We start from the raw sequence: 13837 nt of genomic DNA on the forward strand, positions 1-13837 counted from the left end.
CGACACTCTGGGAGGAACTGTCGACTCTGGGAGGAACTGTCGACTCTGGGAGGAACTGTCGACACTCTGGGAGGAACTGTCGACACTCTGGGAGGAACTGTCGACACTCTGGGAGGAACTGTCGACACTGGGAGGAACTGTCGACACTCTGGGAGGAACTGTCGACACTCTGGGAGGAACTGTCAACACTCTGGGAGGAACTGTCGACACTCTGGGAGGAACTGTCGACACTCTGGGAGGAACTGTCGACACTGGGAGGAACTGTCGACACTCTGGGAGGAACTGTCGACACTCTGGGAGGAACTGTCGACACTCTGGGAGGAACTGTCGACACTCTGGGGGGAACTGTCGACACTCTGGGAGGAACTGTCAACACTGGGAGGAACTGTCGACTCTGGGAGGAACTGTCGACACTCTGGGAGGAACTGTCGACACTCTGGGAGGAACTGTCGACACTCTGGGAGGAACTGTCGACACTGGGAGGAACTGTCGACTCTGGGAGGAACTGTCGACACTCTGGGAGGAACTGTCGACACTCTGGGAGGAACTGTCGACTCTGGGAGGAACTGTCGACTCTGGGAGGAACTGTCGACACTCTGGGAGGAACTGTCGACACTCTGGGAGGAACTGTCGACACTCTGGGAGGAACTGTCGACACTGGGAGGAACTGTCGACACTCTGGGAGGAACTGTCGACACTCTGGGAGGAACTGTCAACACTCTGGGAGGAACTGTCGACACTCTGGGAGGAACTGTCGACACTCTGGGAGGAACTGTCGACACTGGGAGGAACTGTCGACACTCTGGGAGGAACTGTCGACACTCTGGGAGGAACTGTCGACACTCTGGGAGGAACTGTCGACACTCTGGGGGGAACTGTCGACACTCTGGGAGGAACTGTCAACACTGGGAGGAACTGTCGACACTCTGGGAGGAACTGTCAACACTGGGAGGAACTGTCGACACTCTGGGAGGAACTGTCGACACTGGGAGGAACTGTCGACACTCTGGGAGGAACTGCCGACACTGGGAGGAACTGTCGACACTCTGGGAGGAACTGCCGACACTGGGAGGAACTGCCGACACTGGGAGGAACTGTCGACACTCTGGGAGGAACTGTCGACACTGGGAGGAACTGTCGACACTCTGGGAGGAACTGCCGACACTCTGGGAGGAACTGCCGACACTCTGGGAGGAACTGCCGACACTCTGGGAGGAACTGTCGACACTCTGGGAGGAACTGTCGACACTCTGGGAGGAACTGTCGACACTCTGGGAGGAACTGTCGACACTCTGGGAGGAACTGTCGACACTCTGGGAGGAACTGTCGACACTCTGGGAGGAACTGTCGACACTCTGGGAGGAACTGTCGACACTCTGGGAGGAACTGTCGACACTCTGAGAGGAACTGTCGACACTCTGGGAGGAGCTGTCGACACTCTGGGAGGAACTGTCGACACTCTGGGAGGAACTGTCGACACTCTGGGCGGAAGCACTAAGTACATCTATGTGTCTGAGCCCTTGCATCTTTTAAGACGTGATATTGTGTGTACTTGTAATCAATAACTTTATGAAACTCACTTTACATGAAGACTTATTGTTAACGGTGTGGAACACTCTAACCAAGACATCTGGATCCCAACATTTAACTAGATACATATTTTATTGTTTAACGGTACAGCAAAAAATATTACCATAATCTCATGCCACACCATTGAAATGTCAGTGAGCTACAACAAGGTAAACTCATCTCATGACTCTCCTGCTTCACAGAACATTCAAACAAACTGGTGTTGACCCGGCACTTAGGCTGGAGAGAGAACGAACAAATCACAGTGGGGTGAACAACAACCGTCACAACGCATGTTTAGATTACTTACCAACTATATAGTTAAATAAATTAAACAAATAATCTCTTATGTAAAAACATAAAACGTAATTCTCTCAGCAAAGACAAAACAACAAACCATAGGTAACTGGTTCGCCCCCCACCAACATCACCATTCAACCACGGAGAGACAAATACATAGCCTGGATCCAGATCTGGTTGTGTTGTCTTGCCAACTCCTAAGGTGACAATAACCATAGGAGCTAGCAAGACAGCACAAGCAGATCAGGGGACCAAGCTATGGGACCAGGATACCAAATACAGGATATGGTGGTTAGTACCAGGTTTAGTCTCAAAAAATACACTGTATCTATTTATAAACAACAACAATAAACAAAACACTTTCAACCATTTTCAATTTCATATTTCTAAAATACAATCTAGAATATGTAGATATATACAATTCCCACAGTATTACTCGATACAAAACACATTCTTCAAAAAGTGAAGAATAAATGAAGCGGGTCAGAAGAAAAAGAAGAGTAAGAGCTGTTTGGGTTCTTCATAATATATTCCTTTTTTGTAAAAAATAAAGTACTAAATTAAATGTAAAAAGATCCAGTTTTGACTGATTTGAGCGAATGCGAACTTCCACTTATGTCCGATTTTCACTTGAAGTTAGGATTCACCTCATTGTGTGTTGAAAAAGATGATTCCTTTCCTTCCAGTTTAAGAGCAGGAAGGGTTTGAACCAGTAACCTCCTGCACTAGTTATTCAGGGTCCAGCTGTGAACCAACACTGATTACAGTACTAGATCTGCTACTAGAGTCCAGATGAGAGCAGGAGGGTTTTGAACCAGTAACCTCCTGCATTAGATCTGCAGTCCAGATGAGAGCAGGAGGGTTTTGAACCAGGAACCTCCTGTACTAGATCTGCTACTAGAGTCCAGATGAGAGCAGGAGGGTTTTGAACCAGTAACCTCCTGCATTAGATCTGCAGTCCAGATGAGAGCAGGAGGGTTTTGAACCAGGAACCTCCTGTACTAGATCTGCTACTAGAGTCCAGATGAGAGCAGGAGGGTTTTGAACCAGTAACCTCCTGCATTAGATCTGCAGTCCAGATGAGAGCAGGAGGGTTTTGAACCAGGAACCTCCTGTACTAGATGTGCAGTCCAGATGAGAGCAGGAGGGTTTTGAACCAGGAACCTCCTGTACTAGATCTGCTAATGGAGTCCAGATGAGAGCAGGAGGGTTTTGAACCAGGAACCTCCTGCATTAGTGCTGCAGTCCAGACGAGAGCAGGAGGGTTTTGAACCAGGATCCTCCTGTACTAGATGTGCAGTCCAGATGAGAGCAGGAGGGTTTTGAACCAGGAACCTCCTGTACTAGATGTGCAGTCCAGATGAGAGCAGGAGGGTTTTGAACCAGTAACCTCCTGCATTAGATCTGCAGTCCAGATGAGAGCAGGAGGGTTTTGAACCAGGATCCTCCTGTACTAGATGTGCAGTCCAGATGAGAGCAGGAGGGTTTTGAACCAGGATCCTCCTGTACTAGATGTGCAGTCCAGATGTCACCCAACACTGTTAACAGTATACAGAATTACAGTGTTTTTGAAATAGATTGATGAGGGATTTTTCTTCCAGTTTGTGTGTAAAAGTTTAACCAACAACCTCATACTTTAGACTAGAGTTACTACCAGTGTCCAGGTGTGAACCAATACTGTTAACCGTAACCAGATGACAGACAGCGGCGTGGAGGCGGAGCAGCCTGACGACCACCTGTGGTGATTGGTTCTGCCGTGGCCGTGGGCGAGGCCTCTTTCAAGGTCATGGTGGTGAGGCCCTACGGTGACGTAACCGTTGATGATACGCACCAGCGGAGGTGGAGGAGACTGGACTGTGGTGCTGAGAGACAACAGAGACAAGAGGATTGCATGTTAGATTAAGATCAGATAGGAGTTATGTCATGTTAGATTAAGATTGGATAGGAGTTGTGTTATGTTAGATTAAGATTGGATAGGAGTTATGTTATGTTAGATTCAGCATGGATAGTATTCAGTGTGTTTTGTCCGACTGTGGGTTCAGAGATTGTCACACATTCCCTGCCAACACACGGTCTCAGACTCTCCCTTGAAACAAATATTATGTAATCTCAATGTGACTTTCCTCAATAAACAAATGATAAAAACAAAATATTATTTTATATTAGTATTATTATATTATTAGTTATTTGCCCAGTCAGATATAGAGGAGTTATTTACCCAGTCAGATATAGAGGAGTTATTTACCCAGTCAGATATAGAGGAGTTATTAACCCAGTCAGAGGAGTTATTTACCCAGTCAGATATAGAGGAGTTATTTACCCAGTCAGATATAGAGGGGTTATTTACCCAGTCAGATATAGAGGGGTTATTTACCCAGTCAGAGGGGTTATTTACCCAGTCAGATATAGAGGAGTTATTTACCCAGTCAGATATAGAGGAGTTATTTACCCAGTCAGAGGAGTTATTTACCCAGTCAGATATAGAGGAGTTATTAACCCAGTCAGATATAGAGGGGTTATTTACCCAGTCAGATATAGAGGAGTTATTTACCCAGTCAGATATAGAGGAGTTATTTACCCAGTCAGATATAGAGGAGTTATTTACCCAGTCAGATATAGAGGAGTTATTTACCCAGTCAGATATAGAGGAGTTATTAACCCAGTCAGATATAGAGGAGTTATTAACCCAGTCAGATATAGAGGAGTTATTAACCCAGTCAGAGGAGTTATTTACCCAGTCAGATATAGAGGAGTTATTTACCCAGTCAGATATAGAGGGGTTATTTACCCAGTCAGATATAGAGGAGTTATTTACCCAGTCAGATATAGAGGAGTTATTAACACAGTCAGATATAGAGGAGTTATTTACCCAGTCAGATATAGAGGAGTTATTAACCCAGTCAGATATAGAGGAGTTATTAACCCAGTCAGATATAGAGGAGTTATTAACCCAGTCAGAGGAGTTATTAACCCAGTCAGATATAGAGGAGTTATTTACCCAGTCAGATATAGAGGGGTTATTTACCCAGTCAGATATAGAGGGGTTATTTACCCAGTCAGAGGGGTTATTTACCCAGTCAGATATAGAGGAGTTATTTACCCAGTCAGATATAGAGGAGTTATTTACCCAGTCAGAGGAGTTATTTACCCAGTCAGATATAGAGGAGTTATTAACCCAGTCAGATATAGAGGGGTTATTTACCCAGTCAGATATAGAGGAGTTATTTACCCAGTCAGATATAGAGGAGTTATTTACCCAGTCAGATATAGAGGAGTTATTTACCCAGTCAGATATAGAGGAGTTATTTACCCAGTCAGATATAGAGGAGTTATTAACCCAGTCAGATATAGAGGAGTTATTAACCCAGTCAGATATAGAGGAGTTATTAACCCAGTCAGAGGAGTTATTTACCCAGTCAGATATAGAGGAGTTATTTACCCAGTCAGATATAGAGGGGTTATTTACCCAGTCAGATATAGAGGAGTTATTTACCCAGTCAGATATAGAGGAGTTATTAACACAGTCAGATATAGAGGAGTTATTTACCCAGTCAGATATAGAGGAGTTATTAACCCAGTCAGATATAGAGGAGTTATTAACCCAGTCAGATATAGAGGAGTTATTAACCCAGTCAGAGGAGTTATTAACCCAGTCAGATATAGAGGAGTTATTTACCCAGTCAGATATAGAGGGGTTATTTATCCAGTCAGATATAGAGGAGTTATTTACCCAGTCAGATATAGAGGAGTTATTAACCCAGTCAGATATAGAGGAGTTATTAACCCAGTCAGATATAGAGGAGTTATTAACCCAGTCAGAGGAGTTATTAACCCAGTCAGATATAGAGGAGTTATTAACCCAGTCAGATATAGAGGAGTTATTAACCCAGTCAGAGGAGTTATTAACCCAGTCAGATATAGAGGAGTTATTAACCCAGTCAGATATAGAGGAGTTATTTACCCAGTCAGATATAGAGGAGTTATTAACCCAGTCAGAGGGGTTATTAACCCAGTCAGATATAGAGGAGTTATTAACCCAGTCAGATATAGAGGAGTTATTTACCCAGTCAGATATAGAGGAGTTATTAACCCAGTCAGATATAGAGGAGTTATTTACCCAGTCAGATATAGAGGATATATTTACCCAGTCAGATATAGAGGAGTTATTTACCCAGTCAGATATAGAGGAGTTATTTACCCAGTCAGATATAGAGGAGTTATTTACCCAGTCAGATATAGAGGGTTTATTAACCCAGTCAGAGGAGTTATTTACCCAGTCAGATATAGAGGAGTTATTAACCCAGTCAGATATAGAGGAGTTATTTACCCAGTCAGATATAGAGGAGTTATTTACCCAGTCAGATATAGAGGAGTTATTTACCCAGTCAGATATAGAGGGGTTATTAACCCAGTCAGATATAGAGGAGTTATTAACCTAGTCAGATATAGAGGAGTCAAACATTGATACTGTTCCTAATTGTAACTGTTGTTACATAATGAGGTCAAACATTGATACTGTTCCTAGTTTAACTGTTGTTACATAATGATGTCAAACATTGATACTGTTGCTAGTTTAGCTGCTAATGCTACATGACGATGTCAAACAGAGAATTCCAGAACCTTAGAACCTAGTTTGTCAGAACTCTGGAAACCATCAGCCTGATCAGAATGAATCCAGAAACAAATGACAGAAGATTGTAAAGCATGCCAGTCTCTTTGATGTACGCCTGTTAGATCCAGGAACTAAGTACGGGCTTATTGGGACTCTGCCAATCACAACAAACGGACAGGTTCCTCCGCCTACCACTATTGGTAGAGAGAAACTCAGCTCTGTAACTACCTCCCATTAGTGAAGAAAAAAAACTGGTTGAATTCTAAACTGGAATGAAAATAATGAGCAATGATTCAATTGAGGTTGTGATTTGACAATTTTGGTACTTATTGAGGGCTGAACTGGTGAAATGGTGAAGGCATAATGGGCCAGAAGTCAGCAGGCTTGAGGAGTTCAGTCCCAAATTGCACCATATTCCCTAGATAGTGCCCCAGGGCCCATAGTCATACGAAGCCATTTGGGGAAGCATTGACAAACTGACCAGAGGCATAATTTACCTAGCATATATAATTAGGCTCTTTTCATCACTGGGCATATGTTAGTAGTTAATAATATTGACTTTTCATTGATTGTCCTTGGTTACAAGAGCCAGCTGTCTCTCTTGGATATAACCTTGCCCTGCATTTTCTGCTTATTTTAGAAAGGTACATTCAGAATAGTTATTCATTTTGTTTTCTGCTGTGTTTGATTGCCTGGAATACTGACTGAGCCTATAAGCAGCTATGAGTCCCAAATGGAACCCTATTTGCTAATATAGTGCACTACTTTTGACCAGAGCCCTATGGTCATTCCAGTCCCACTCTGGTTAAAAGTAGTGCACTGTATAGGGAACAGGGTGCCATTTGGGATGGATCTCAGGTTTATTTTAGTTGAACCTGCGTTTACAAAGCAGAGCCAGTGAACTCAGGAGGGTGAAGTATAATCAGGTCTGACATGTCTGCATGTGGCCACGCATCAAATCAACCAGAGAGACCTTCCTCTGTACTCCCCAACACTGGAAACACAGTGTACAATGCTCTGTTTAGAGGAAAACTCAGCAGGCTACCTTCCTGAATATTAACCATACTGTACCATTTTAAAACATATTTTTCAGACATAATATACAAACGTCTGAAGTTGACTTTTGGGGGAAATGTATTTAGAAACATCCATGTTATTTTCTTTTCGGGACTAAAAAGATCTTTCAATTCACATTTCCATTGAGCATGCTTTTCAGTCCAAGTTTAGGAAACTGGCCTTATAGTTAAACATATACCAAACAGTCAGTCAGAGAATCAACCAAGTAACAAGTGTGTGGTTATTCTTCACGGCAAATTCAACAATAGTCTCTCTGTGATCATATTCGAATTTTTAAAAAATTAAAAGAGGATCATATTTTCGTCACAAAGGTCTCTTGCCGGTAGCTACAACCTTACACAACGTCTGTCCTTTCCTTAGGATCCACAACACTGAACCAGGAGAGAACCCGTCTAGAAGGAGGTATCTGTGATGTGATATGATGGGTGGCTGTGCCTGCAGGGTCTCTGTCAGTTAGAGGGTAGATCCTGTAGACAGAGCAGCTATAACTGCCCAGACTTGAGCACGAAAGTGATCCCTACCTGGTGCTTAACCCCTTGAACTGTCTTGACATTTACCTGACATGTGAATTCAATACTTCTCTCTCCCCATTCTTAGGAGCATACATCATCATAAACTACTGGTATGTCAGCTACCACCCATAGCAATTTAATATAATAATGAATTATTATTAATGTAATACCATTTAGCTGATGCTCTTAGACAAAGTGAATTCCAATTCATTTTTTTATTTAATAACAAGTCAGTTATAACAAATTCTTAATTAAAATGACGGCCTACCTAGGAACAGTGGGTTAACTGCCTTGTTCAGGGGCAGAACGACAGATCTTTACCTTGTCAGCTCAGGGATTCGATCTAACAACCTTTCTTGGTTACTGACCCAACACTCTAACCACTAGGCTACCTGCCACCCCCAATACAGTGAGTACATACATTTAAAATGTGTACATGTTCTCTGTGGGAATTGAACCCACAACTTTGGGTACATAACGTCACACGGTTATCAACTGAGTCACACAGGACCGGTACACATTGTTCCGGTAGAACTATCAACAGTACACAGTGATACACAACAACGGCTCCTCTCTCACCTCTCCTGGATGCGAACCCAGAGGTCATTGAACTGTCTGTTTCTCTGATGTTTCCTCTGTTTGTTACGTCCTTTCTTCTTCAGCTTGCGGTCCATGGTGTCCATCAACTCCAGGCTGGGGGAGTGACGAGGTATGTTGGGTAGTGGGTTGTCCTGCAGAGGGTGCTGTTGCTCCTCATCGTGGAATTCGTGGAGGAACAGCTCCAGGTAAGGGGACTCTTCCAGGTTCTGGCCCGGAGAATGACCCGTCTGGTTGGTTGAGGATTTGGATCGACTGTGGTAATGGAGAGAATAATGTTAGAAATAGAGAACAGTTGAACATCCAAATGCCTTTTTATTTAACATCTGAACTGATAGAAACATCCAAATGCCTTTGGATTTAACATCTGAACTGATAGAAACATCCAAATGCCTTTGGATTTAACATCTGAACAGATAGAAACATCCAAATGCCTTTGGATTTAACATTTGAACTGTTGACACCAGCTTCCAAAGGAAAATACTACATTATGACCAAACGGGGGATTGTAGTCAGGGGGCAGGTTTGGTGCTTGAGGGGGGGGGCAGATTATAGCAAAATGTGTAGAATTAGAGTAAATTTGCTTTAAAACAGCAACATTTTCTCTTCGCATCATGGAAAAATATTAACAAAAGCGATGAGCTATGAATCAGAAAAACAAACTATCCCTGCCCCATGGCAAAAAAAAAAGTGTCAAATTACAGGAAATTAGATTTAAAAACGGCAACATTTTCTCCGTGCTTCATGCCCCCAAATGCAGTCGTCCGGCCCTGATCGTCAACTCCTCTGTGGTTAAACACGTACGGGGAAGTATGATCCTTCTGAAGCCTTACAGGAGAATCACAGGACTTGTTCTTCAGACTGTCCATCATTCAAACAACAGCTAAACAGACACGGCTTCCAATCATTTATCAAACGTTACATACATCTGTTGGAGCTGGAGATAAACTGGTCAAAACCCTGTCCACTTTGTTGTCGCATATTTGCAACGGGATATTTACGATCCCTCCAGACATTCAGTTTCTCCTCCAGTCTCCAGTCCCATTCATTTCAGAAGAAATGCGATGTGTGTGTAAAGTGTGTGAAGTGTATGTGTAAAACATGGAGATATAGAGATAGAGAGACTAACAGAGAGAGAGAGAGTGAAAGAGAGAAAGCTCAGATGAGATTCAGGAGGACATGCAGTATCTAACATTTTAACTTGTGATAAGGGGATTCTTTTTCCTAGGGTGAAACCCTATCTTCACCATCTCCTCTCCTCTCTACGTGTGTCTGGGATTTAGGATCTGTGTGGGCCTGTCGTGGGGAGTAGTTAAGGTTAGAGATATAATCCATACAGCTATGTGGTGGTGGTGAGGTTAGAGACAGGACGGAGATCCATATGCAGCTGACAGGAGAGACGAAGCAAGAGATTCAACTGATCACCAAAAAGAGATTGCCACCCAGGGAGACTGGACAAGCAGACAGGAGAAGACAGGGAAGAGATCGCCACCCAGGGAGACTGGACAAGCTGACAGGAGAAGATAGGGAAGAGATCGCCACCCAGGGAGACTGGACAAGCAGACAGGAGAAGACAGGGAAGAGATCGCCACCCAGGGAGACTGGACAAGCAGACAGGAGAAGACAGGGAAGAGATCGCCACCCAGGGAGACTGGACAAGCAGACAGGAGAAGATAGGAAAGAGATCGCCACCCAGGGAGTCTGGACAAGCAGACAGGAGAAGACAGGAAAGATAGGCCTACACAATGCTTTGAACTACAAAATAACACATATGGAATCATGTAGTAACCAAAAAAGTGTTAAACAAATCCAAATATATTTTACATTGTAGATTCTTCAAAGTAGCCACCATTTGCCTTGATGGCAACTTTGCACACTCTTGGTATTCTCTCAACCAGTTTCACCTGGAATACTTTTCCAACAGTCTTGAAGGAGTTCCCACATATGCTGAGCACTTGTTGGATGCTTTTCCTTCACTCTGCGGTGCAACTCATCCCAAACCATCTCAATTGGGTTGGGGTCAGGTGATTGTGGAGGCCAGGTCATCTGATGCAGCAGTCCATCACTCTCCTTCTTGGTCAAATAGCCCTTACACAGCCTGGAGGTGTGTTGGGTCATTGTCCTGTTGAAAAACAAATTATGGTCCCACTAAGCGCAAACCAGATTGGATGGCGTATCGCTGCAGAATGCTGTGGCAGCCATGCTGGTTAAGTCTGCCTTGAAATCTAAATAAATCACTGACAGTGTCACCAGCAAAGCGCCCCCAAACCATCACACCTCCTCCTCCATGCTTCACGGTGGGAACCACATATGCGGAGATCATCTGTTCAACTACTCTGCATCTCACAAAGACATGGCGGTTGGAACCAAAAATCTAAAATTTGGACTAGTCAGACCAAAGGACAGGACAGGCAATTCAACCATGAAAGCCTGATTCACACAGTCTCCTCTGAACAGTTGATGTTGAGATGTGTCTGTTACTTGTACTCTGTGAAGCATATATTTGGGCAGCAATTTCCGAGACTGGAAACTCTAATGAACTTATCCTCTGCAGTAGAGGTAACTCTGGGTCTTCCGTTCCTATGATGGTCCTCATGAGAGCCAGTTTCATCATAGCGCTTGATGGTTTCTGTGACTGCACTTGAAGAAACTTTAAACGTTTTAGAAATGTTCCGCATTGACTGACCTTCATGTCTTAAAGTAATGATGGACTGTCATTTCTCTTTGCTTATATAAGCTGTTCTTGCCATAATATGGACTTGGTCTTTTACCAAATAGGGCTGTCTTCTGTATACCACCCCTACCTTGTCACAACACAACTGATTGGCTCAAACGCATTACGAAGGAAAGAAATTCCACAAATGAACTTTTAACAAGGCACACCTGTTAATTGAAATGTCATTTACCTCACGAAGCTGGTTGAGAGAATGCTAAGAGAAAGCTGTCATCAAGGCAAAGGGTGGCTACTTTGGAGAATCTCAAATACAATTTTGAGATTTGTTTAATTACACTTTTTTGTTAACTACTTGATTCCATGTGTGTTATTTCATAGTTTTGATGTCTTCACTATTATTCTACAATGTAGAAGATAGTTAAATATAAAGAAAAACCATGGAATGAGTAGGGGTGTTCAAACCTTTGACCGGTAGTGTACGTTTTATGAAAATGTAAATAAGACAAGGGACTCTATTCAATATATATTCAGGCAGTTCAACGTTACAGCGTGATTGAAATGTAAAGGTAATGTTCCTGTGTTAGCAGAGAATGCATTCCGGTAAATAACGCACATGTCATCTCAATCAGAAATTACCATTACATTTCTATCACGTAATCTGTAAGGCTTCAGCCTTCTATAAGGCTTCAGCCATCTGTAAGGCTTCAGCCATCTGTAAGGCTTCAGCCATCTGTAACGATTCAGCGATCTGTAAGGCTTCAGCCATCTGTAACGCATCAGCCATCTGTAAGGCTTCAGCCATCTGTAAGGCTTCAGCCATCTGTAAGGCTTCAGCCATCTGTAAGGCTTCAGCCATCTGTAAGGCTTCAGCCATCTGTTACGCTTCAGCCATCTGTAAGGCTTCAGCCATCTGTAAGGCTTCAGCCATCTGTAAGGCTTCAGCCATCTGTAAGGCTTCAGCCATCTGTAAGGCTTCAGCCATCTGTAACGATTCAGCCATCTGTAACGATTCAGCGATCTGTAAGGCTTCAGCCATCTGTAAGGCTTCAGCCATCTGTAAGGCTTCAGCCATCTGTAAGGCTTCAGCCATCTGTAAGGCTTCAGCGATACAGATTAGAGACAAATTATTATTGGTTGTGTGTCTTTGATGCAGGTTCAAATAAATGTTATATTGACTATTGTATGTTTAATAAAACAAATGAGCAAATGTACATTAATCTGTACATTACTGTACAGTAAAATAATACAATCTTAATGTGGCCAGATTTGCCAGACCAACTTGGAAAGTCCTGTTTATGGTGCAAGTGTCACACTCTGATCTGTTTCACCTGTCTATGTGCTTGTTTCCACCCCCTCCAGGTGTCGCCCATCTTCCCCATTATCCCTGGTGTATTTATACCTGTGTTGTCCGTTTGTCTGTTGCCAGTTCGTCTTCTCGCGTCAAGTTTACCAGCTGTTTTTCCCCTCTACTCCTGCTTCATGTTAGTTCATTGTTTCTAGTTCTGGCGGTTTTTGTAAATAAACATTTGTTACTTTGAACTGTCTGCATCTGGGCCTTATCCTGAGGTCTGGTAGCAAATCACCAAATCATTTAACACAATCTACACTGAACAAAAATATAAACGCAACATGCAACTATGTACCGCCAGTCACTATGTACCGCCAGTCACTATGTACCACCAGTCACTATGTACCACCAGTCATTATGTACCACCAGTCACTATGTACCACCAGTCACTATGTACCGCCAGTCACTATGCACCACCAGTCACTATATACCACCAGTCACTATATACCACCAGTCACTATATACCACCAGTCACTATATACCACCAGTCACTATGTACCACCAGTCACTATATACCACCAGTCACTATATACCACCAGTCACTATGTACCACCAGTCACTATCTACCACCAGTCACTATATACCACCAGTCACTATGTACCACCAGTCACTATGTACCACCAGTCACTATATACCACCAGTCACTATATACCACATGTCACTATGTACCACCAGTCACTATATACCACATGTCACTATACTATATACCACCAGTCACTATATACCACCAGTCACTATGTACCCCCAGTCACTATGTACCACCAGTCACTATATACCAACAGTGACTATGTACCGCCAGTCACTATGTACCACCAGTCACTATGTACCACCAGTCACTATCTACCAAACGGCACCATGCACCACCAGTCACTATGTACCACATGTCACTATGTACCACCAGTCACTATGTACCACCAGTCACTATCTACCAAACGGCACCATGCACCACCAGTCACTATGTACCACATGTCACTATATACCACCAGTCACTGTATACCACCAGTCACTATGTACCACCAGTCACTATGTACCACCAGTCACTATATACCACATGTCACTATACTATATACCACCAGTCACTATATACCACCAGTCACTATATACCACCTGTCACTATATACCACCAGTCACTATATACCACCAGTCAC

General features: G+C 43.3%; 1 protein-coding gene across 1 annotated transcript in view; it reads right to left on the minus strand.

The window, feature by feature from the left end:
* Positions 1-1651: 1651 nt before the first annotated feature.
* The window catches only part of LOC135518448 (metalloprotease TIKI1-like), a 197860-nt gene continuing 185674 nt past the window's right edge, over positions 1652-13837 (minus strand). The window contains exons 6-7 of the mRNA XM_064943622.1: positions 8650-8922; positions 1652-3731 (exon numbers count right to left, since the gene is read on the minus strand). Coding sequence (XP_064799694.1) covers positions 3506-3731; positions 8650-8922 — 499 coding nt within the window. The 3' untranslated portion in view covers positions 1652-3505. The remainder of the gene's footprint in view (positions 3732-8649; positions 8923-13837) is intronic.

The sequence above is a fragment of the Oncorhynchus masou genome, chromosome 28 (genome assembly GCF_036934945.1).
Source record: "Oncorhynchus masou masou isolate Uvic2021 chromosome 28, UVic_Omas_1.1, whole genome shotgun sequence".
NCBI classification, from domain to species: domain Eukaryota; kingdom Metazoa; phylum Chordata; class Actinopteri; order Salmoniformes; family Salmonidae; genus Oncorhynchus; species Oncorhynchus masou.